The 26682-nt window shown below is 42.0% G+C and overlaps 1 protein-coding gene across 1 annotated transcript in view; it reads left to right on the top strand.

Annotated features, from left to right (window-relative positions):
- Window positions 1-26682, top strand: part of ENPP6 (ectonucleotide pyrophosphatase/phosphodiesterase 6) — a 116348-nt gene that overhangs the window by 34067 nt on the left and 55599 nt on the right. Inside the window, exon 2 of the mRNA XM_041752211.1 lies at window positions 20675-20854. Within this exon, the coding sequence (XP_041608145.1) occupies window positions 20675-20854 (180 nt within the window). The remainder of the gene's footprint in view (window positions 1-20674; window positions 20855-26682) is intronic.

Here is a 26682-nt window from a genome sequence, read left to right as displayed (position 1 = left end):
GGCCGTTGTCCGACCCTATTACCTTGGGCAGTCCAAACCAGGGGAAAATTTCTTCTAGGATTTTCTTGACAACCACCTGGGCAGTTTCTCGTTTGGTGGGGAAGGCTTCTGTCCATCCTCCTGTGGGCCTAGTGCAGCGGCCCGTGCTGCTTCATCGGCCATCCTGTTCCCCTCTGCTACTGGGTCATTGCCGTGCTGATGCCCCGGACAGTGAATTATCTACCACGGCCGCCCCGGCTTTACGTTCACCATTTCATAGAAAGCTACTCCCCTCGGTGTACCAGGTTGCTTCAGCATCTGGCAAAGGCTGGTCCGTCAAGTCCCCTCTGGTGCCATGGACCTCGGCTAGGATCTGGTGGCAATCATGCATTAGCAGGGAGGGGGACTCGGCTTCTGGAAGCAAGGTGGCCGGGGTTAGGGATGTAGCCGTTCCGAACCGTATCCGCTCGGAATTCAGTCACATGGCCTGATAATGGGTGACCCGAGCGTTTGAGAGCCATCGATCAGGGGGCTAGCGGATGACTGTCTCTATAGCGTGGGGGGGGGGCACCACAGTGAGGGGTGGCTGAAGGCCAACTGATCTGAATCTTTTACCAGGACTGCCACAGCCGCTATTATTCGGAGACATGGGGGCCATCCTGACGCCACGCTGTCTAGTTTTTTGAAAAGTATGCCACGGGCCTTTTCCAGGGTCCCAGTTTCTGAGTTAGGACCCTTTGGCTATTCCTCAGCGTTCATCAGCATATAGCGCAAATGGCTTGGTTACATCTGGGAGGCTCAGGGCAGGGGCGGTCAATAAGGCCCTTTTTTATTTTTTCAAAAGCCAATTGTTGCTCCTTTCCCCAGTGGTAGGGGGTGTTGGATTTCATGAGAGGATATAGGGGAGCCGCCAGCTCTGCAAACCTGGGTACCCAGAGGCGGCAGAACCCGGCACTGCCGAGGAACTCTCGTAGCCCTCTGGCATCAGTGGGTGCTGGGATCAGGGCTACAGCCTTTCTGCGGCCCTCCGTCAGCCACCTCTGGCCTCCTTCCAGGAGATATCCCAGATAGGTCACTCGTCTCTGGCCTATTTGGGCGAATCAGGCAGTCCTAATGATGATGTATCCTTGCCTTAAAAAAAAAAATTGAACCTGAATTTAGTCAGAGCTCTAGACTGAACCAGTAGTTATCAAGAAATATAGGAGACAGGGATCCCTGGGTGGTGCAGCAGTTTAGCACCTGCCTTTGGCCCAGGGTGAAATCCTGGAGACCTGGGATCGAATCCCATGTCGGGCTCCTGGTGCATGGAGCCTGCTTCTCCCTCTGCCTGTGTCTCTGTCTCTCTCTCTCTCTCTCTCTCTGTGTGACTATCATAAATAAATTTAAAAAAAATTTTAAAAAGAAATATAGGAGATAAAGGAAAATGTTAATAACACCACAAGGATATAATAGGACAAATCTGTAATATGAAACATTTTTCAGGACAAAAGACCCAGTTTTCTCAATTAAAAAAAAAGGAGAATAAATAACAAATAAATAAAATAGAGCAGAACCCTCGTAGGTTAAAGAAGACTAACAGCCATAACCAAATACAACATGTGGTTTTGTTTGGACCCTGATTCAAAGAAATTAACTGCACAGGTATTTTTTTGAGGTAATTAGGAAAATCTGAACATGGACCGGGTAACAGGTGATACTGAAGAATTATTCATTTCATTGGGTGTGAAACAATACTGTCATTTTTTTTAAAGTTCTTCAATGAAAGAAATAGAAATATTTAAGATTTAAGTTATGATGTCTGGGATTTGCTCTTCAGATATTACAGTGGGAGAAGGGAAACATGAAATGAAGGCAGGATACTCTTTATTGTTGTTTATCCTAGTTTTTTCGTATGTTCAAAAATTCCCATAAAAGAGAACTTTTAAATTTTGTCTATGCTCTTCAGAAGAGATAAACTCACACTTAGCCGATAATAATTTTTTAAAAAAGATTCTTAAAAACATTTATATATATGTATGATATATATAAAAATATATTTATAAATAAATATTTATTTATTTTAAAGAGAGAGAGAGAGAGCACAGGAGCAGGGGCAGAGGCAGATTCCCCACCAAGCCAGGGAGCCTGATGCAGGCGTGGATCCCAGGACCCTGAGATCACGACTTGAGCCAAAGGCAGATGCTTAATGGACTAAGCCACCCAGGTGCCCCAGCTGATAAGCACTTTTAATGCAAATTAGACTGCGAGATTTGCCATGGGTGAGTAGCCTGAGGAGAGGAGCCTGGCCACGTGCTGGGGCCTGGTGCTTAGAGCCATGTGCTGCCCAGGTCCAGGACCTCACTGTAAAGCATCCTGAGGGGGGCACCTGGGTGGCTCAGTGGTTGAGTGTCTGCCTTCGGCTCAGGGTGTGATCCCGGGGTCCTGGGATCAAGTCCTGTATCAGGTTCCCCAGAGGGAGCCTGCTTCTCCCTCTGCCTGTGTCTGTCTCTGCCTCTCTCTCTGGGTCTCTCATGAATAAATAAATAAAATCTTAAAAAAATAAATAAGGCATCCTGAGGCATTGCCCTTTGCCCTGAGCTCAGAGTGAGGAGGGCAAAGCGGCCAGAAATGCCCACCGAGCCTGTGTGATGACTGCAGGGAGGTGAATCCTGGAAAAGAGTAAAGGACCCAAGTGATGGCAACCCAAGCCCGCTGCTGCAGACAAAAGGAAAGCTGGAGCTGGGAGCCCGCTCAGGACAAACCCTGGAGGACTCAGTGCCCACCTCCACCTCTGGGGCTCCCTCCCCGCCGCCCACATCTGTCTCTCCTGCAGCCTGAGGCTGCCCTCCCAGGGGACACATCTTTACACTGGGGACACTTCTGCCTGGCTTGGCCACCCAAGGGAACGGGTTCCCTCCAGCCTGGGGAATGCAGGGACAGGGCTCTGACCTGCGCGGCTGGGGCCCCGGAACAAGTGTCACTGCAGCCAGCCTGGCAGAGGGGGCCACCCTGTCCCCACTCACCATAGGGGGAGAGGTCTGCTCATGTAAGCTGCTGAATGGACCGTGGGTTGGGGGGAGGCATTTCCCAAGGGGCAGGAGGCTGCTCCTAGGACAAAGGGGTGCTAGGGAAGTTCAATGCTCACTGCAGTGACCCTTACGAATTGGGGTGAAAAATCACTGACCTTAAAGAGAAAGGAAGAGGAGGGTGACAAAGGGTAGGGTAATAAAATACTGAATAGAAGCAACTTCTAAAAAAAGAAAAGGGAAACAAAACAAAGATTAGGATGGGGGCGGGGTGGCTGAGGCCGCGGAAACTCGGGAGAATTTAGGTGAGTAAGGTTCGGACAGGGCGACCCCCCCCAACCCCCCAACCTGCTCTGCACGGTTGGGCGCTGCCCTCTGGTCGCAGGGACTGAAGGGGCTCCCCTGGGTGCGCGGCGCCCCGGCCCCCCAGGCCTCGCTGCTGGCCTCGGAACCCGGATCCTTGGCTTGTGTGACATCTTCACAGGCGGCGATCAGGATCCTGGGGTGCCTTCAGGCCCCGAGACTCGAAACGCGAGGCCTGCACAGGTGCGAGGCTCTTCGCATCAGCCTGGTGGGGCTGCAGGTGGCGGAGATGCTTGCGGCCGCCAGCAGAGGGCGCTGCCGGGCCAGGCTTGGGTTCTCTCGGGCCTCCCGGGCCTGCGGTGGGGCCAGAACTTCCCCAGCAAGGCTCATAGGTGGCAGTGCTTCTTTTCTTTTCTTTTTTTCTTTTCTTTTCTGTTCCCTTCAAATCCTTGATCTCACGTGTGCAAACACGAAGAAGAGGCTGCCCAGCCTCATCCCTCCCTAGAGGCCATTCACCCCTGCGTGCTGCTTGAGAGCATCGCCCTTTAAAGGGGATTTAGGTGATGTGCACCTACTGCATGCCTGCTATGTGCCTCCAGTTATCTAACTCTACAAGAAAGGATGATTATCTCCATTTTTCAGATGAAGAAATGAAGGCTTATTAAAGTTAAATGGCTTGTGTGAGCTCCCACGGCAGGAGGAGGATTCTGACTTGGGTCTGTTGGGCTCCAGCACGCTTTCCCCAGGCCACATGCTTCTCATAGGTCCTCAGCTCCTGCCAGTTCTCATCCTGCCCGAGCTTCTATTTTTAGCTCAAGAAGCTCCTCTGTTGGGTGGTGTGGACTCTTTGGACTGGGAAACAAACTATCAGTACATCAAAAAGCTCCTTCTCACACCTAGCCAAGTGATGAATTGCTCATTTGAGTTACTCCTTCATCCGTAAGGCAAATTATCTTTCAACACATTTTATGTATGCTAAGAGCACCCAAGGAGAATTATATACACAAATCATTAGGTGAGGCGTGGTGTCAACTCCAAAGCCGTCCGTTTACATGCTGATTGCTACTGCTCGTTGATCAGAGCAGGTAAGTGTGGCTACAGTGGTGACCTAACCTGGTTTTCCCTCCCATGGCTTGGGGACCTGGTCTCACTTCTCCATGGCCACACGTGGCCCAGGGTCATGACCTGGGACAGGCCAGCATCATACCTCACACATTCTAGCAAAGACAAGCAAAACTAATCACACTGACAGAAGTCAGTTTTCTTCCATTTGCTTCCTACCAAAAGAAAAAAAAAAAAAAAAACGGCAGGAGTGGGGTGGAATGATGGAATGGTTTTTATTTTTTTTCAGTTTTTTAACTGAAAATTGCCAACAATTTCAATTTGCCAACATATAGTATGATACCCAGTGCTCATCCCATCAAGTGCCCTCCTCCATGCCCGTCACCCAGCTACCCCAGTCCCCCACCCCCACCTCCCCTTCTGCAGGAATGGTTTTTATTTTTATAGATTGTCTGGCCCACACTAGATTGAGCCATTGACATTGCTGATAACCTCACAGTCCTGAACAGCTGAATTTGATAATTCTTTATCAGTTTCTGGACTTGATGTTTGATCCAATAATATTTTGATGCCTGGTCCCTGTTGTTGGAAATCACTCATCAGTCATCCCAGATTCTACACCAATTGAAAAGCTGGAGTGGAGAATGTGGTTTTTTTTTTTAACTGAGTTGAACTCTCCATCCTTGCCCCCCACCCCTGCTCCAGCCACAGGTGGGAATTAGAACACCCCCCTTCCCTGGTAAAAACTCCTGTCCTGGGTTAGAGGAGAGGATGTAAACACTTGCAGGTGGACAGGATGGGAGGGGGCTGGAGCTTGTATTATGCTAAAGTAACTACCCCAAGTTGTGTGAGGAATGTGGCCAATCTTATGTCCCTGGGGGAGAGGAGGGTACTTCAGTGTGTGTGTGTGTGGGGGGGGGGGCGGGATGGAGGCTTTATCACAAGGGAGAGGGCGCTTCAGGTTAAAGGTATTGGCTGAATTTCATTCATATATGCAAGAATAAGGACCAGGAATAAGGAGTTCCTCCCTTTGAATACCTTCCATCTCTAGAAGTCCCTAGAAGTTCTCAGTAAAATGGGACTGTGTCTCAAAAGAGATTCCATCTTAATGTAATAATTAACTCAGGCTTGTTCCTAACTTTGCACAGAGGTGAGGATAGATTAACTTGTTTGGAAATTTCTTTGAGCTTTGATAAAAATTAGCTCTCCAGAAATAAAAAGTGTTTAAAATAAAAGCTTCAAGATCAACATTTTTGCCCTTATGCAGGAAAATAAGTTTTGTTTCTTTTCCTGTATCCTGATTGTTAAATAATGGCACCAATCTAGTAAGGAACCAGGAAAATAAAACGGTGCATTTTTTCTGAGTCCAGTGACCTCACAACTATGAGTGCGAATGTCTCTAATAAAAACTATCTCTCCTTTTTAACATTTGGGGTTATTTTTGTTACAGTCCCTACACTTCACACTATAATCAAAGCCTGTTATCTCGGTCTTGCAATATTTGTGACTCAGAATCTAATCGTGACTGTGTCTGGCACGTAGATCAGTAGTTACATTTAAAGATGTGCAAATTTTGAGCTTTTCTTTCACCTTGACCTTGCATATTTCATTGGAAGCCCCTACTTTAACATACCAAACACTGTCTTTGAACAAGTTAAGAAAAGAAGATATATTTCCCAACAGAGATGATCCTTAAAACAAATTTCAACGTGTAAGTTAGGTGCTTTGAGTAATACCTTGTTATTTCCTTTAAGTCTCTTGGGTATCAAGTAGTTATTTGAAAGTTCACCAATCTAAATACGGTCTAAACTAATCTTTAGAGCCTCCAAATGCTCAACGGGAAGTGCTGAGAGGTCTAGTAGTAGGAAATCCGACTTCTAACATTCTCAGGTTGCCTGGCTCTGAATCAGGGCTACGGTTACTTCTTGGAGCCCACATCAATTTGAGGTGTTGTATATACATTCAGTCTTTAAAATGCACCCATTAACTTGAGGCTCCCAGAATTCGGAGCTTTGGGAGCCTCTCTTTTCACAGCTGTACTTTTTCCAGGGGGGAGAGGGAATGTATGATCCCTATCTGCTTCATTAGTATCCCCCTGTCTGGAAGCATTCCCTTCTTTAGAGATATTTGTGGTAATGTTTGTGCATGATAGTTGTCTGTAAAGATGAAAGTGTCTGGCTTTCTGGAGATCTGTGCATCTCTGTGTGGTTACCTTGGTGAGAGTCTCAGAAGCAAATCGGGATTATGAGGCAATTTCTATTACAATGACCAAGTCCTGATGGGTTGATAAACAGCCCAGTGGTTGCTGGGAAGCATGAGGACACTGAATCAGTGGGATCTGGCTTTGAATTGGGCTCTACCCTCTTATCAGCTGTGTGGGCACTTCCAGACTTATTTCTCCATGTACAAATGAGGATAATTGTACCCATCGCTTAGAGTTACGTTGAAGACTAAGATGGAAGCATAGAATACCTCGTTCCAGGCACATAGGAGGTGGCCAAGAACTCGTCTTACTACTAAACTGATCAGTCTTACTACTAAGCTTATTACCTGTCAAATCGGTACAGACCTTTGGCCTTCAGGTGATAAGCCCTCCTGAGAGAGTCTAACTTGGCCTCTAGCCCACCCATGCATTGCCCCAGTTAAGGTACTTCCTGAGTAGGCTGAAGCCTTGCAACCTTATACCCGGACAGGCTCACGGTCCCCTGAAGCCATCCTGTCCTTGAGAGTAGAAGCTTTCCAGATTACATAATACCAAGCCCAATAACAGCAGCAGCAGCAGCAGCAGCAGTGCCCTCCTTGTGGGCTTAGTAAGTACTGTGGGTTGTATTGAGTGCTAGTTTGTACACCGGTGAACTAGTGTTAGTAGATCATACTAGTTAAGAGCAAGGACTCTGGATCCAGGCCCCCTGAGTTGAAACCTGGCTGCACTACACCTGCTGTTGAGAGACTTCAGGAAAGTTGCCTTTCTGGGCCTCAGTTACTTCATCTGTAAAGAGGGCCAACAATAGTACTTATCCCCGAAGTGATTGTCAATATTAAATGCTATGTTAATTTCCTGGAACTGCTACAACAAAGCACCACACAGTGGGCACCTTAGAACAACACGAATTGATTGTCTCACAGTTCTGGATGCCTGCAGTCAGAAATCAAGGTGTTGGCAGGGTCATACACCCCCTAAAAGCTCCAGGGAAGGGTCCTTCCTTGCCTCTTCTAGCTACTGGTAGTTCTTGGAGCTCCTTGGCTTGTAGATGGCCACCTTCTCCCCATGTCTTCACAGCATCTTCCCTCTGTGTATGTCTGCCTCTGCATCCAAACTTCCCCTTTTTAAATAAAGATATTGGTCATAATTGAGTTAGGCCAACTCTAATGACCTCATTTTAATTTGACTTTCCTCTGTAAAGACCCAATTTCTAGATAAGGTTACTTCTTGAGGTACTAGGGATTAGGACTTGAACATATATTTTGTGGGAGGACACAATTCAACCTGTAACATCTGAACCTAGAACAATACTTGAAACATAGCAAACATTGTATATCTGTTGACAGTTTTTTATTTTTAATATCACAATCCAGCCAGGAAAGTACTATTATTTCCATTTTAGAGATGGAAAAACTGAGGCTCCGTGAAGTGAAGGATTTGCCTCAATTCCCATAGCTCAAAAGGGAGGAGACCCCTTAGCCCAAACTGTGGTGTTCCTCACTACATGCTTGTTATCGCTCCATCGTACCCATCATCTCCCAGGGTGGACAGATTGTCCTCAGCCTGGCTCAGTGTACCCATCACACATGGTTGTGACAGATATTTCCAACCAGTGGCCCCTGAGGCTTGCCCACCATTCTGGCCTCTGCTTCATGATTTCTGCTCATGATGATGTCCAGTTAGTCGAAAATCTTTTGACTAAACTGATGCGCCTAGCATGTAACTTCATTTTTCACTTTTCAATGAGCTATTTTAATAATGATTAGACACAGCCCCATTCATCCAGTGGAAACACAGGTGGACCCCCAGAAGAATATGATAGATTACTTTAGAAATTAAAGATTCATATTACTTTGTAAGGGCAATTGTACATCAGAATGAAGAAAGCTTTTGTAGAATAGAGACATTCCTCTATTGGTTCCTTGGTGGCTGTGGGACTAGAGTGCTTACTGATATAATAGGCTATGTGGTTGTTTTCTGCATGTTTATTTACAGACATAAATCAATGGTTAAAAAAAAAAAGGCAAGAAGTCTCCTCTTGAAATCAGCATAAATTTATGTTCCAGAATACATATAGAACCACCAACTCTATTGTAGTCCTGAAAAGTGAAGAGCAAAGCAAGTCATACTGAAAGACAGGATCAAGGTTCATGTTGCTTTTGTTCTGTTTGCCCCTACACCCCACGAACCACTTGTTAGCACTGTGGCCTTGAGCAAATACTGACTCTTTCACACTTAATATGTGTATAATGCAGAGATGTCTCTTACCTCTGAATTTATAGATAGAGGATTAGACCAGGAAGTCATCTGTGGTCTCCTCCATTTCTGAGACTTATGTGGGAACCATAAACACTCAACATGGCCCTATGCTGGTGACATCAGGGTGGGGTGGTCCCTAATACTTAAAGATCCTACTCAAGTGGTCAGTATGATTTTCTTGAAAAATATGTGCCTTATGGTTTTCCTTGGCTTTTGTACTGTGTCTTCTCTATTTGTCTATTTGCCCCACTCCTCCTCTTCCTAGTCCTCCTGAAATCCCAGGAGGCTGACCTCCTGGATGGCCTCAGCTGGACAGAGGGAGGAGATTGAATTCGGGAGATTGGTTCTGACTCCCTTGTTCAGCGTTGGCCAAGCTCCTCTCCTTGCTCTTCAAGCCTGAGTGGAGTGGGGGTTTGGGAGGAGGGGGAGGGGTGCTGGCTCCTGCCACACATGATCTTGGGTTGCATCACCATCTTTTATTGGATCTCCCAAACACTCACCACCCCTTTTGGTAAATAGCCCCTCTCGGGAAACTGTACCATCTGTTTACACTGCCAGGACGTACACTGAGTCAAGCCACAACTGTCTTGAATTGTACCAGCACAGCATATCATTATGAGCATCTCATCCTTTAAGGGAGTGAAGCTGAGTGATGGAAAGTGGAACTCTGTTTTACCTGAACGAGAAATATCCCCCTCTCTCATCTCTTCATCATTTTGGGCTTGCCCTCACCTCTGGGTGCACTAGATTTTGTGTCTGAAGAGTCTTCCTTAGCTTTCAAATCCCACCTCCTCAAGAAGCTTTCTCTGACTCATCCAGGCTGAGTTGGCCTCCCCTCATTCTATGTTCTTCCCGGATTCCCTGTGTACCCCTCAGCCCACTTCTCATGCTTCATCGTGACCATGAGGTAGAAGCAGAGAGGGTGCTTCTCAGCACGACAGTTAGAGCTGCCAGGTGAAATACAGGGTTTCCTGGCCACATTTGAATTTTAGATAACCAACAGATAATATTTTAGCAGAAGTATGTTCCATGGAATATTGGGACACACAGGGGAAAAAGAAATTCATGGTTATCTAAACTTCAAATTTAACTGGGAATCTGACATCTTTGTCTTTTCCTTTTTTTCTTTTTCTTTTTTTTTCCTAAAATAAACCTGGCAACTCTAACTACAATGGCCTTCTAAAGTGGGTGGCTCCTGTTTTAAGAAACATTTGATTTTCTTTTTCCTTCTTTCCTTTCTCCCTTCCTTCCTTCCTTTTTTCCAGCATTCTATGTGCTAATGAGTATGCAAATTTGGGAGTTGAACAGGAACTCTGGAGGACTGAATTTTGACAAAACTGAAGTCTAGAGAGAAATTTGGCCAGTAGGTGCTGTGGAGCAGAGAATGGAGAAGGGGAGAGTCAGTGAGGTGGACAAGGTGGGGACCTTTACCGTGAGGGGCCAAGGAGGGATATTTTGGGAATATTTTGTGTGTGGAGTTTCTTTGTAGAAATGTAATGCAATGTAGTAAATGACTGAGCTTCATTTCTAGGGTACCATGTATTATGGAAGCACGGGTCTAGAGGTGGAAGTGCCTGAAGTTATGTGCAAGAATCTTGGTGGAAATAGGGTTGGAGCAAGCCATGTGGAGAGCTCAAGAGAAAGGAGGCTTCAGTTGATCTTTGGATTATATTTGTTTCTGTGATTCTCCTAATAATAGCAATAAAAGTTGATGTTAACAGTGCTTACTGTGTGCTGTGTATATGTATATATGTATATGTATGTGCATATGTATGTGTACGCACATATGTCTGTGTGTACACAAACACACTCCTCGCTTAGTTCAGTTTGAGTAAGCACAAAATCTAATTACCACACTTTAGTTAAATAATACCAGTTCCCCAGCAACAGGATTCTAACTTCAGTTGCCACCCCATATTAACTACAATAAATATGGCAGCCATAATTGTAGCTGTTGTAGCATAAAGTATAATTCACTGCGGGCTCTTAAGTCCACAGATCACTATGTAAATAACGAATGTGCATCATGACCAGTGACCAATCGCATCACTTCTTTCAAAGTCTGTTGGTAATTGGTTGTCACGCATGTTACTTAGTGCAGGCACAGACAGCAAAATATGTAATTGTGTTGCCTCCTTGCCTCCCAGCGATAAACCCATTTAATTGAACTTAATGCATTACTGGTGCTGGATAATGCTCCAGGCCACCCTAATTCTCTTCAACACTTCAACAAAGATGTGAAAATGTGCTTTTTACTCCAAAAACATTTTTAATGATCTAGTAAATAGATCTAGGCTATTTCAACTTTTCAAAGCCTATTTTCTTAAATTTTTAAAAGATTTTATTTATTCATAGAGACACACAAAGAAAGAGAGACAGAGGCAGAGACACAGGCAGAGGGAGAAGCAGGCTCCATGCGGGGAGCCTGATGTGGGACTCAATCCCGGGTCTCCAGGAACATGCCTCAGGCTGCAGGCGGTGCTAAACCACTCTGCCACTGGGGCTGCTCAAAAACCTATTTTCTTAGATGGGCTTTTCTTGGCCAGGCCTTTGATGCTACAGTGGGGGATCATGCAGTTTTTTTTAGCTAAGTTTTGGAAGAAATATGACCTAAACATGTAGCCGAGAACATCTACGCCTCGTGGAAGCAAGTAATACACATACAATGTGACAGAAACGTGCTGCATCATGCAAATAACTTTGCAGGATCAGAACCAAAAATAAACGGAATCACAGGGGAAATAGTTGATTGGGGAATTTGGACATCAGCACCATCGGAGATGGTCACCGTGCAGCCAGAGGAACTTAGTGAAGGTGATCTTAATGACATAAATGAAGATGTCGATCTCATCTGTGATGAGAAGGATGAAGATGTCCTAAAGTGACACTAGCAGAAATCTTCACATTAAAAGAACTCTCAGAGATATTCCATGACATTGAAAGCACAAAGGATAAAATGTTTGAAGCTGATCCAAACTTAGAAATGGTAGGACAGTTTGCTAAGACAAGGAAAATATGCTTACTTGGATCATGTTGTATCTTGGGAAAAAGTAGACAAGCACTCTTCAAACCAGTCTGATAAGTTTTATTTTTACTGAGAAATAAGAGTCTTTGTCAATATTTCTAATGTTTAAAATTACAATGTGCTAATGAGTATTGATTTTCCTATTTTCTTCATTTCTCCATTCATCAATTGATAGACACTTGGGCTGCCTCCATAGTTTGGCTATTGTAAATAATGCTGTCATCAACATAGGGGTACATATATCTCTTTGAATTAGTACTTTCATATTCTTTGGGTAAATACCCAGTAGTGGAATTACTGGATAATGTGGATAGCTCTATTTTTAATTTTTAAAGAAACCTCTGTATTATTTTCACAGTGGCTTCCCCAGTTTGCATTCCTATCAACAGGGCACAAGGGTTCCTTTTTCTTCACATCCTCGCCAACACACGTTGTTTCTTGTCTTTTTGATTTTATTTTATTTTATTTTATTTTATTTATTTATTTTTTTTTTTGTCTTTTTGATTTTAGACATTCTCACAGATGTGAGGTGATGTCTCATTGTGCTTCTGATTTGCATTTCCTTGATAATGAGTGATGTTGAATATCTTTTCATGTGCTTGTTGGCCATCTGTATGTCTTCTTTGGAGAAGTGTCTGTTCATGTCTTCTGACCATTTTTAAATTAAATTATTTGTCTTCCTGGTGTTGAGTTATAGAAGTTCTTTATACATTTTGGATACTAACCCTTTATTGGATATGTCCTTTGCATAGATCTTCTCCCACTCAGTAAGTTGTCTTTATTTTGTTGATTTTTTTCCTTTGCTGTGCAGAAACTTTTAATTTTGATGTGGTCCCAATAGTTTATTTTTGCTTTTGTTTCCTTTGCCTCAGGAGACATATCTAAAAAAATGTTGCTATGGGCAATGTCAAAGAAATTACTGCCTGTGCTCTCTTTTTGGATTTTTATGGTTTTAGGTCTCACATTTAAGTCCTTAATCTATTTTGAGTTTATTTTGTGTATAGTATAAGAAAGCGGTCCACTTTCACTCTTTTGCATGTAGCTGTCTAGTTTTCCCAGCACCATTTATTAAAGAGACTATCTTTTTCCCATTGCATATTCTTTCCTCCTTTGTTGAATATTAATTGACCATATAATGATGGGTTTATTTATAAGCTCTTTATTCTGTTCCCTTGATCTATGTGTCTATTTTTGTGCCAGTACCATACTGTCTTGATTGCTCAGCTTTATAGTATATCTTGAAATCTGGGAATGTGAGACTTTCAGTTTTGTTCTTTTTCAAGACGGCTTTGGCTACTCAGGGTTTTTCTTTTTTTGTGGTTCTATACAAATTTTAGGATTGTTTGTGTTAGTTCTGTGACAAATGCTGCTGGTATTTTGATAGGGATTGCATTAAATATTTAGATTGCTTTCGGAGTATGGACATTTTAATATTTGTCCTTTCAATCCATGAGCATGGGATATTTTTTCATTTGTTTGTATTGTCTTCAATTTCTTTCATCACTGCTTTACAGTCCTCAGATCTCCTTGGTTAAGTTTATTCTTAGGTATTTTATTATTTTTGGTGCAATTGTAAATGGGATTATTTTCCTAACTTCTCTTTCTGCTGGTTCATTATTACTTTATAGAAATGCAATGGATTTCTGTATCCTGTGAAACTTACTGAATTCATCAGTTCTAATTGTTTCTTGGTGGAGTCTTTAGGGTTTTTATGTATCTTGTCATCTGCGAAGAGTGAAAGTTTTACTTCTTCCTTATCAATTTGGTTGTGTTTTATTTATTTTTGTTGCCTGATTATTGTGGCTAGAATTTCCAGTATTATATTGGATGAAGGTGGTGAGAGTGGACATCCTTGTCTTGTTCCTCATCTTACAGGAAAAGTTCTCAGTGTTTTACCATTAGGTACAATGTTAGCTGTGGCTTTTTCATATATGGCCTTTATTATGTTCAGTTATGTTCCCTCTAAACCCAGTTTGTTGAGGGTTTTTATCATGAATGGTTGTACTTTGTTCAAATGCTTTTTCTGTATCTATTGAAAGGATCACCTGGTTCTTACCCTTTTTTAAAATTAAAGTGAAGTATTATGTTGATCGATTTGCAAATATTGGACCACCCTTTTATTCTGGGAATAAATCCAACTTGATAGTGTTGAATGACTTTTTTAATGTGTCGTTGGATTCAGTTTGCTAATTTTTTGTTGAGGATTTTTGCATCTATGTTCATCAGAGATATTGGCCTATAGTTCTTTTTTTTTGCAGTGTTTTTATATGATTTTGGTATCAGAGTAATGCTGGCCTCATTGAATGAAGTTAGAAGTTTTCCTTCCTCTTCTATTTTTTGGAATAATTTGAGAAAAATAGGTATTAACTCTTCTTTAAATGTTTAGTAGAATTCATCTGTGAAGCTGTCTGGTCTAGGACTTTTGTTTTTGGGAAGTTTTTTTGTGATTCAATTTCATTGCTGGTAATTTGTCTGTTCAAATGTTCAATTTCTTCCTGATTCAATTTTGGTAGGTTATATGTATCTAGGAATGAATGCATTTCTTCTGGGTTGTCCAATTTGTTGGCATATAATTTTTCATGACATTCTCTTATAATCTTTTGTATATCTGTGGTGTGGGTTATTTCTCCTCTTTCATTTCTGATTTTGTTTATTTGAGCCCCACCCCCTTTTTGATGAGTCTGGTTAAAGATTTATCAATTTTGTTGATCTTTTTAAAGAATCAGTTCCTGGTTTAATTGATCTGTTCTATTGTTTTTTTTTAGTTTCTATTTCATCTATTTCTGCTGTAATCCTTATTATTTGCTTCCTTTCACTAGTTTTGGATTTTGTTTATTCTTCTTTTTCTAGCTCTTTTAGGTGTAAGATTTGACTATTTACTTGAGATTTTTCTTGCTTCTTAAGGTAGACCTGTATTTGCTATAAGCTTCCCTCTTAGAACAGCTTTTGCTGCATCCCAAAGATTGTAGATCATGCATTTTTGTTTTCATTAGTCCTCATATATTTTTTATTTCATTTTTTATTTCTCGGTTGACCCATTCATTATTTAATAGCATGTTATTTAACTTCCATGTATTTGTGGTCTTTCTAAACTTTTTCTTATGGTTGATTCCTAGTTTCATAGCATTGTGGTTGGAAAAGATGCATAGTATGACTGATCTTTTTCAATTTGCTGAGACTTGTTTTGTAGCCTAAAACGTGATCTATCCTGGAGAATGTTCCATGTGCACTTGAAAATAAGGTGTATTCTGCTGTTTTAGGATGGAATGTTCTGAATATATCTGTTAGATCCATCTCTTCCAATATGTCATTCAAAGCCACTGTTTTCTTGTTGATTTTTCTGTTTGGATTATCCATCCATTGATGTAAGTGAGGTGTTAAAGTCCCCTACTATTATTGTATTACTGTCAATTACTTTCTCGGTTTGTTATTAGCTGCTTTGTGTATTTGGTGCTCCCATGTTGAATGAATAAATATTTATAATTGTTATATCTTATTGTTGAATTGTTCTCTTTATGATTATCTAGTAGTCCTTCTTGGTCTCTTGTTAGAGTCTCTGTTTTAAAGTCTATTTTGTCTGATGTAAGTGTTGCTACCTCAACTTTCTTTTCACTTTGATTTGCATGAAAAATGCTTTTCCATCACTTTCACTTTCAATCTGCCTGGGTCTTTAGGTCTGAAATGGATATTTTTTAGGCAGTAAATAGATGGGTCTTGCTTTTTTAAATCCATTTTGTCACCTCAATGTCTTTTGATTGGAGCATTTAGTACTTTTATATTCAAAGTAATTATTGATAGATATATACTTATTGCCATTTTGTTACTTGTGTTATGGTTGTTTCTGTAACTCTTCTCTGTTCCTTTCTTCCCTTGCTCACTTCTGTCACGGTTTGTTGACTTTCCTTAGTGATCTACTTGGTTTTATTTCTCTTTATTTTTGTGCATGGTCATTTTTATGGTTCTACACTACCATGCAAAGGAAGAACAGCATATCTGTATGTATATGTCACAATAATTATTATCATGCTCATTATTCTGATGAGAAAATTAAGCTTCAGAGAGTCTAAGCTACTTGTCCAAGGTCATGCAGATAGTAAATAGTAGAGCTTGGAATCACATCTATGCAGTCTGCCTCCAACATCTGCCCCCTTAATCATTAAACCACAATGTTGCCTCTACCAAGCCATGAGCACTTCAAAGACAGATATCTTAGCTTGTGGTCTTTAAATGCCTGGCATATAAACGTGTGATAAATACACGTTGGATGAATGAAAAAAAAAAAAGAGAATAAATGAAATAAGGAACTATAAAAAGAATTAACGTTAACTATTTGAAAATAATGAGAACAGATTAAGACCAGTTAAAGACTAAGTAGCAGCAACCCTATAGATGTCCATCAGTTGTAGATAAAATGGAGAGATCTGTAGTCATCTCATTTGATGTGAAGGCCAGCCATTGCTGAGATGTTTGGAAACATATAACAGATGTAGAAGATTATGAGTATTTGCTAAGAAACTTCTGGTGATGGTCATTACATCAGAACACACTTGACTAAGACTTTGGGGAATAAAAAATGAAGGTTTCTTGTCCTGTTCCTCTCATACAGTGGTTCTAGGTGTTGAAACTAATCCATGAGCATCCTCTGAGAAAGGCAGGCAGTAGCCCTGTGCTTGCCACTGGCCAGAGTAGTCAAATGCAGCAGCTCTTAAACTGAGGCGGCATCTATGGATGGACTTCAAGCGTTCACAGGTCCTATGGAGGACACTTAATGGAATGAGCCCTGTGTATTATATGCAACTGATGAATCACTAAATTCCCTCTCTGAAATTAATTTTTACAAGAAGTCCACAGCCTTCAGGTATCAGATTGATTGCCACATTTTGTGTTAACAAGTTTATAAACTCTACAGGAGGTAAAATGAGAAAAATATTCAACTGTGTTTGGAAATTTTTGTACCGGGAGCTGTCCCCATTTTTAGAGTGAGTACTACACCTTCTGGGACAAGTTTTAAAGCCCCACCTGGCTGTCATTTGGAGGAGGGGATGAACAGAAGTAGACTTTATTTACACCATGCTTGAAAACCACCTGAGATTTGTGGTTTGTGTCCATGTCAGGAAAGTTTCTGTTGAAGTCTTGAGGAAAGGGTCCAAATAATCAAACTATAACAAAGCTCTGTTTGGAAAGCCTAAACCAGAGGAAAATCAAGAAGAGTTGCAGATGTATAAAAATAGATATGGGTCAGGCAGAAATATGGAGATGAGAGCTTGTGGGCTGCAGAAGCCAGTACATTGTGTTTTGTTCTGTTCTGTTTTTACAGCCACCGCATTTGCTGAGGCAATAAAAATGAAAGAACAAGAGAGAGACAGGGTAGGTAAGGAAACCAGCTTGAGTAAAAGTGGACTTAGACTGTTATAAGTATAGACTGCCAGCCTTAATATATTCATGGAAAGAAATCAGCTCATCTGGGAGAGAAGACTCGGAGCAGACACGAGATAGGAGCATACATCCTCCTGCTGGCTTCCATGAAAGACAACGCTACCTAAAAAAAAAGGGATGCCCCTGGGGACTAGCACAGCATCTGTGATTAAGCCTTTGAAGAATACACCCTCCCACCTTAACTCAAGGCCCCAGTCTACCAAAAGAATAAAACCTACTTTGCTAAACAGGGGTCTGAGGTTAACCTTGTTGGAAGTGCTCCAGTCTACACTTGGAAACCCTTTAACTCACCTAGAAAGAAGTACTGTTTCCAGGATCTTCTTTAGGTACCATACAATTACAGGAAGTGAACAGGAACCTCTTCGTTCCAATATATCACTTCCAGCCTTTGGAGAAGTGTTGATCTCCATATGTCTGAGTGTCCTTTAGAATGGATGAGCCACTCTGGGCCAGCCTAGACCAGCTGGTGTGCTAGTGAGAGGAGGAACCACAGCTACCTTTGGGGTCTTTGTCTTAAAGATACTTCCCTAAAGAATGTCATATTAAAGTTATCAGAGCTCACTTGAGTCAGCGGGCACCACAGATTCAATTGTTGTGTAAAGGGAGTATCAAGGCTAATGCTACATCTTACATAATGGGAAGAAGAAAAGATCCATCAGGAAAAAAGCTAAGGGACTCAGATAACCACAGGAAACAGGATTTCATCATTTAAAAATTTAAAATATGCCAGAATTGTGTGTTAACTACACACGTAGATCCTGTCTCTCCTCAGTGAAGCCCTATGGATGTTTCCAAAAAAAATATGTGTAATAGATGGAGAATTTAATTTTAACAGAAATTCTCTGGAAGAATGTTCTTTCTCTGTCTCTCTCGGTCTCTCTCTCTCACAAACACATCGTCCACAATCCAGTCATAAGACAGCTCTACAAACCACAGGAGGCTCCTTATAATTTTTTACCCAAAGAGCAAAAGAGGGTGAGAGAGTTTGCACCCTCGAGGATCTAGACAGTTGGGTGTGAGTGTTGAAAAGAAGAAAAACATTTTATCAAATGATATTGTGGGATTGCCGAGGTATACAATTTATAAGTACTTAAAAAATTATTTTCTTTTTCTTTTCTTTTTTTTTTAAATTATTTTCAGTTGCTTCATCCTTCTTTGAAGTATCACTTTGCGGAAACTGCATCACATGAGGCCTGGTTAGATTTGGGTTTCAGGCATTTCTTCTAAAATAGCCAAAACAGTTTCAGATAAAAGCAGAGATTCCTATACCCTTCCCACTTGGTATCTCTCCTCATTATCCTCATATCTGATATTCTGAGCCCTTCCAGCCCTTTCCTGTGATTCATCTAGAAACTTCTTGGTTTACCGACTTTGGTAATGCTTCCCAAACCCTTTTCAATTTTGCACCCTTGCCCAGTGTCTGTGACATCATCTCCAGATAAGATACATCTGCTATTAGGAGGACATTAGAGAACATCTACAGGGAAAGACTGGAAAGGACACATTTCCCAGTGAATATTACCATGATTATCTTGCCTTGTGAAAAGGGTGAGGATTTGTAGGATAATAAAAAATGTTTTAGATACAAGACACAGTATTTTGAATAAAGAAAGCAGGTAGAAATTTTACTCAAGACAAGATTCACCTTGATATTATTAAACTTTGATAGCCTAAAAATATAACATAATCAAACATAAGAACTATGCCCCTACTTTTAAATATATTTTTTTTAATTTTTATTTATTTATGATAGTCACACAGAGAGAGAGAGAGAAGCAGAGACACAGGCAGAGGGAGAAGCAGGCTCCATGCGCCGGGAGCCCGATGTGGGATTCGATCCCGGGTCTCCAGGATCGCGCCCTGGGCCAAAGGCAGGCGCCAAACCGCTGCGCCACCCAGGGATCCCATATGCCCCTACTTTTAATGAGTTAGAACATATTAGGATTTGTTCTCAAAAGCGTGGGTGAGAATCCTTACAGTTCTCAAGTTAAGGTGGCAACCTGGTCCCCTTCTTAGTCCTGGCCCACGGAAGCCTGTCTCTTTTATGCAAAGGAACCTCTGTTAAGTATTATATTACAAGGTACTTGAGGTTGGGGACTATCCAATTTATTTTGAATCTTTATGCCTATCACAATGTAGAGCCCAGAGAAGCATTGAATACATGTCAGTTGAAGGAATAAATGTAACTAAGTTCCTTAACCATTGGAGAAATCATTCAAAGTTTTTATTTTATTTTATTTTATTTTTTAATTTTGTCAGTCCACATGTGACACCTTTGGTCAGAGTCAAAAAGCTAACCCTGCTTTCTTGGGTAAAAACCATTTTTATTTTTGGATCTCTGGACTTTAAATTCAAAGCATGATTTGTAGGGGGCCGGGGTTTCTGCTGTGAAATAAAAGGTTTTTCCTTTATAATATTTTGGGTCTCCAAATTTTCAAAACTCTATTTTATGGTTTCTCTTTGTTTTTGTTTAAAAATAAATTTGTTGTGTGTGTTGGGGGTGAGGTAGAGGTGTTCAAGAAGAAAGAACAATAGCGAACAAACAAAAAAAAGTCACTTTGATTAAGCATAGTTAGTGAGCTCAGTGAAGCATGTTTCATCCTGATGCCAAATGACGCTCACGAAAATTGCAGCAATTTTTGATGCACTTGCCAATGTTTGTGTTATTTTTACTTTAAAGATGTAGCAGATTGCTCCAAAATAAATAATTTAAGCCTAGCGTTTCAAAAGAGTCCAAGCGCTTGCGTCTTTCACTTCTGGCTTCTCTTCTGGGACTAAGCTGTGCCCAACAGAAGCAATCCTCATTTCTATATAACACTCCATTTGGAGGGCTGTTTTCTTGCTTTGTTTTTCAAAGTTGAATCTATTTCTCACAATTCTGTTCCAAATGTCGTAGATTCTATCATTGTTCTGAGCTGAAGCAATAACTCCTCTTATCCAGGAATACAAGGAAATAAACTCCAAAGCATCTAGATTCATGACTTTATGGGAGGAGGGTTTCGAAGGGGTGCTCTAGGGTGAGACCTAATCCAAGCTCCACAGGAATCTACAATTTCCATACTGATTCATACTTAGATTTTGAGCCATGAACAATGGGTCAGATTTTGTGCACAACATCCTCAGGATAACTTAAAATAGATTGGCAAATGAACTTCACACAAAATGACCCCATCCTCAAATTATTAGACTTCTCATCTGATTGTCTTTGTGGTACAATCTAAGAGGGAAGAAACATCTATGATAAAAAAAAAAATTAAAAGTGAATTTTTGTGCTATTCCGTATTTCCTAACTACGCATGAATGGCTTTTATAAGCAGAAAAGAGAAAATGGCTTTTACCAAAAGATAAAATAGAAAAAGACTAGAACAATAGATTGACAGCCTTGTGTTCTCATCAACATAGGCCGCCATTGTGAGGTCCATCAGATGATTGGGAACTACATGTGGGACCCTAACACCAACAAGTCATTTGACATTGGTGTCAACAGAGACAGCCTGATGCCTCTCTGGTGGAATGGATCAGAACCTCTGTGGGTCACTCTGACCAAGGCCAAAAGGAAAGTCTACATGTATTACTGGCCAGGTGAGTGTGTTGACATCCAGACCCTTCCAGCCTCCCAAATCTCAAACACTGTGGAGTCTGTGAAAACAAATGATGTAGTTTTCATGTTCAAAGACCAAGCCAAGGTTTGGAAAATGGGATCTTTACAAGAAATATGTCTTACAGGCATGTGTTTTAAACTTTTGTTTTGAGCTCTCTCTAGCATTAGACCAGACACAATGCTGTTTTCTGGTTTCCTTGCTTCAGCAATATTGCTGTAGTATATCATGCTTTTTCATGTGCAAAATTTTGGATATCCAAAAGAGATAAATTATGTGTTGCTTCTCTGCTTTACAAAAGAAGTTGGCATACTATTTCTATAGATTTTGAGCTCCCCTGCAAGTTGAAAAGAGGATTCAAAGCACTTACAACTTTTTGGTACTGCATTAAGTGAATTCTCTTTGTATTAATATTCCTCCTGTACATCATAGATCAATGAGAAACTAAATTACTTACTGCAATGAGGTAAGTCATCATGCAAACTACCCTGGCTGCCGTGAGAAGTCTTCAGAATACTCTCGTCTTGGCAGTCAAAAATCTTTCACTAAGGTTGAGAGGATTCAGTGATAACAAAATAATCAACTTACAGTTGTCTTCCCATTGATGGAATTCATTCTTCAGGTAAGCGGGTAATATGACTTCCCTATGTACACGGCTTTAGACACACTTTTTTTTCCAAATTCTTAATGGTGTAATACTGCTGATTGCCATGATGGAAGAAGATGTCAGGAGAGGCCTAGAAGAAATGAAGGGATTTAATGGGGAGAGGCAGCGGTGGGGGTGGGGGAGCTCATTTTCCTGGGTTAGAGGACAGCAGCAGCCTGATAAAGTTGTGAGAGTGTGGTGGGTTGTGGGGGAAGGTGGCAGGTGGGGGTCGGGGAGAGCAGAGAGAAGGATGAGTAAGCCAAGGCTGAATCACAGATGGCCCACACTGAAGGCGTGGGCCTTCAGCAGGGTTTTGGAGGAAGCTGGTTGGAGATGGTCACATGGGGAGCTGCTCAGGGCACTCAAGGCTGTGCCAGCTCTTGAAGGAGCATAGAACACAGACAGATGGAGACCATAGAAAACCGACCCACAGCCATGCTGGGGAAAATTGCCACAGAGCAGAGACTAGCACCCATAGGTGAGCCTGTGAAGGCCAGAGCAGGCTGCATAAGTTCAAAACTAGGTAAAAGAACAATTAGACACAGGCTGGCTCTGCTGGCAGATAGAATGTCAGGGAGAGTACTGGAGTTTCTTCAGAAGACACCTGGGGTTCTGCCCATAGCTACTACCTCAGCTGACATGATTTCAAGCAAGGGGAGGGTTTAAGAGGACTTCATTGCCTCAGCTGGAGACTCAACTTTTCAGAGTTGGACATGAGATCAAGAAAAGAAGTCAGTCCACGAGCCAAGCTCATCAGATTTGCTAAAGGAGCCGAGCTCATGGTTCTGCCCAATATGATGAGGTCTCAAGCCAAAGGATGCATGTTGAGGTCATTCTCAGAAATCATTATCAACAAATGCAAGGGCCCACAGACATAGGCCTAGGAGAAGGAACAGATTGGGCATGCTTCCTTAGGGACCACCTTAGAAAAATCTAAGGACCATCAAGATGCATGTTGCCCCAGTGCTATAAGGGCCATCTTACATCTTACGGTGGCTGGTTAATTTAACTTCCTGTCTTGGAACTTGAACCTTTCATGCTCTGAAGAGCACAATCCTCATCATCTCTCCCTAGCTCCCCACGTGTTGCCTCCTCTACACATGACCTCCTATCGGTGGCCTTTCAGATAGCAGTAGATACCATTGCACATGAAGTAGGGAATGGTCCTGAAGGGAGACAGCTGCCATATTTTAGTCCTCTCTCTGCAGCATTACAGAGCATTATTCTATATCTCATCCTGAAGGATCTGGCTCCTTCATGATACTAAACAACTTGAAGTTATATATCCCTGAGTATATATAAAAAAAATCTCAAAGCTAATTTGCATGTAAAATATCATGTTCTCCTCCAAAATAGCTCCTTAAGGGCAAGAAAGGTCCAATTGCTTCTTTTGATTCACAGTTTAACAGCTAATGTGATGTGACAAATATGCCTTAAGATCAGTTTGTAGTGTTAACTGTTGGGAGGAAAGAAGCTAAAAAGAAAGTCTCCTAGAATTCTTCAGTGACCTAAATGAAGATTAGCTAAAGATCTGGTCATGATGAAGTCTTAATAGAAATTGGATGAAAAGTCTCTTGTATCTCAGACACTGTCCAGTCCTTCTAGTCATCTAATTTAGAAGGATCTCTAAGAGCTAAGTGCCTCTGAAGGCCCTGCCACCCAACCCAGCCAGGAGTACTCTTGCACCCTCCATTCTTACTGGCTGATAGATGGGGGATTAATGGTCACTGCTATCCTTTCCCCCTCCACCCTGGTCCCCTCCAGCCCCTCCAGAGCTAACAGCCCACTGAGTGTTCATTTATCTCTGCGAGATTAAGTGAAGTGCGGTGGCATTTCTTCTAAACATGACTTGATTTTATTTTTCTTCTCAAATCCTCCTTTTCCTTCTCCACTTCCCACAGGACATTGTACAGACCTCTGGATGAGGCCTGGAAAATCTTCATTGCTCCAGTGAGCTGTGTTATGACACTTTGAGTCTCGCCGTGAAGTCAATATTTAGAAGTGCAATTTAGAAATGGCAGTAGTTCAAGTTTTCCTGTCAGGTAGATAAAGCAGCAGATGGAAAAATTCATCAGTGGTGAAGAGTCCAAAATAGTCCACCTCATGGCTCGAGAAATTTAATATTGTAAACAGACCCTTTATTACCCCACCCAATGGTGCCATTGAGCTTTGCAAGGAGAAGTGTACCATGGGAAATGATCCCAGGCCCTAAATCAAGTATTTCTTTGGGAAGCCCAAAGAGATCATCCAGTAACCGCATGGCTGGGGCCTAGCAGTGCTCTGCCAAGAATAAGAGCTGAGTGCTTGTTGTTCGCTAATCTTATCCCCTATTCCATTCCTATGGTTTGCGATCGAAGAGGCTCCAATATTCACTTCGTATTAAGGGCAACCCAAAGCAGAGTAGGACCGAGGAGGAAAAATGAGGGGAGATGGGAAGATAAGTAAGATACTGTATGGAAACAGAGTTTGAGGTCCTTGGACAGTTGGTGCTGCCATACACAGTGGCAGTGGTTTTAAAGTTTATTCTTATGGTTATCATGAAAAACAAAAAAGGAACAAAAATTAGAAACTTTTTAGGAGTCTCTGGTTAAAACTCTTTGGAGGGTTTGAAGACTCTGAGTTCAGGGTCTTTTATCATGTGTTTTGCAGTGTGAACTCCCTGCAGTCAAGCACTCAGGGAGACTTGGGAGCAACCATTCATATGGCCCTAGATAGTGTTGGGTGTGGGTCTGGACTCTTCTACTGATCTCTTTCTGTCCTGTGCAGGTGTTCAGTTAGATAGGACACTTTCTGTATGGGGAAAGACACATTTCCACCTAGCTTTCCCTTCCATACTTTTCAGAGGTGGGCTAGTTGGGGATTTTATGGGTGGGTATCTAACGTAGATCCTGTCAAGTTTGGGTTGTTACAAGCAAGGTGATTTCATCTGCATAAGGGGACATGCACTGGCTATTGATTAAGAATTGTGGATTGTTCACAGCATCTTCCCCATTCCTGCCACGGTGGGTTCCTGACAGCCTTCAGCTTGGCTGAATTTAGACGCCTACACTCAGGCACGGGGACAATTAGGGGCCCAGCATCAATTATACAAATGTCTGAGTTAACATTATGTATGGCTCAGTTCTTTGGCTCTATGAACAGGACTCCAGATATCTGGATAAAACCTGAAGATTTTTTTCAGACAAATATTTGACATTGCAAGTGCAAAGGATCCAGAGTTTCACTGAATTTTCTAATAATATCACCAGTTGAGCATTAGGATTTAAGATGTATGTAATTTTAGAACCCAAAGAGGCCCTGCTATGTAGTTTGCTGATTCTTACAGCTGATTCAAGGCCTTGTTAGGAAACTTATCAATACTATGGATCCCCTTTGCAGAAGAACACACCCATGCATACAACATTCATAATTTTTGCTTATTTATTTTATTTTTTAGATTTTTATTTATTTATTCATGAGACACACACACACACACACACACACACACACAGAGAGAGAGAGAGAGAGAGAGAGAGAAAGAGACATAGGCAGAGGGAGGCTCCATGCAGGGAGCCTGATGTGGGACTCGTTCCCGGGACTCCAGGATCATACCTTGAGCCGAAGGCAGACGCTCAACCGCTGAGCCACCCAGGTGTCCCTGTGCTCTTTTAATATAAGAAACTACAATGATAAGGATTGGCAAATGGTCTCTGACATAACAATACACATATATCTAATCTATATCTAATTGATTTGATTTTTTTAATGTGATAGAAACATGTGTTAAGAATCACCGAAGTACCAAACAAAACTCACGCTCCTATAATTAATCTTGTCTGGTTGGAAGGGGCTTGGGTCAAAATTCTCTAAGACTCTTTGGGTTGAATTCACCTTGAGTCATTTCCTTCGTTTGTCAGGAAATATGGTAAGGTCTGCAACACTGGTGTTTCTGTCTGAGTTAGCAAGAAAAAGTATGAATTCTCATTTCCAGTTGGAGGCTGTCTCAAAGAAGTGATCTTCAAAAGCATTCTGCAGGACTTCTAGGCGGCAACGATTTCTGCTGCAGAGAAACTGAGGAGGTGTGTTGCCTATCTGGACTGCTGCCTGCAGGAACAGTTCCTCCAGTGCTGGAAAGTTTTCATAGCTGTCCAACTACCTGCAATCTCCTCTCACAGGCTGGCGTCTTGGCCAAAAGAGCTCACAGTTTCTCATCAGCATCCATTATGGTAATTAGAAAGCCTTAAAGAGAAATCCAGGGATGAACTATTCTTCACAAGTCGTGGCAACTCTGTCTCTTCATAAAACAAGTTAAAAGGGAGTGACTCTGGGCCCTGAAATCAGCACTTAGGAAACAATTATGAGCAAAACCAGATACAAGCTCTCCTCATTCTATTCCCCCTCCCTCCAGGAACTCACCATCCCATGGAGGAGACAGATGATAATCTTATACTTGCCCAAATAAATGTAGAAATCCACTTGTTCAAAGTATAATAGTGAAAAGTATATTGCATTATGGCATCATCTAATAGGGAATCTGGTTTCATCTGAGAGGGTGACAAGAGTTGACATCTTGGGTAAGTTGGGGAGTTGGTGGGAAGGAGTACCCAGGCTGAAGGAACAGAAGCAGCAGGCTCAAGAAGCTGAGAGGGAAGGATGGATGAGGTGTGGATGGGGTGGAGAGAAGCTGAGGCGGGCCAAGTTCTGTGGGCCAAGATGGAGAAATTATTCCCATCCTGAAGAGAATAAGAAGTCACTGGAAGGCTTCAAGGAGGAGGGATGCAGAGTCATACTTGCATTTTGACAAGACCACTCTGGCTACTCCATGGAGAATGGAATGTGGCACCCAGAGAGGATGGAATAGTTGGGAAGTTATTGTATGGACTTAGGAAGGAGATGAGAATAACTTAGACCAGGGTAACAGAAATGATGAGAAATGGAATGATTGGGGACGCATTTAGGAATTAAAATTGCCAGGACTTGGTGATGAATTAGGTTGAGCATTGGCAGGCATGACACCTGGTTTCAGGTTGACAGAACTGTGTGGATGGTGGCGTGGTTTGGGGCAGAGGAACACTGACCCTAAATTGACCTGGAGACGTGGGATGAATGGGCACGACAGGAGCCCAGAGGAGAGAGCTGGCGGTACAGAGGTGTGGTTCCTGGCTGTGGTGTCAGGGGTCATGGAG

Source organism: Vulpes lagopus, chromosome 4 (assembly GCF_018345385.1).
Source record: "Vulpes lagopus strain Blue_001 chromosome 4, ASM1834538v1, whole genome shotgun sequence".
In the NCBI taxonomy this organism is placed as follows: Eukaryota; Metazoa; Chordata; class Mammalia; order Carnivora; family Canidae; genus Vulpes; species Vulpes lagopus.
This window is presented reverse-complemented; position numbering and strand designations above follow the sequence as displayed.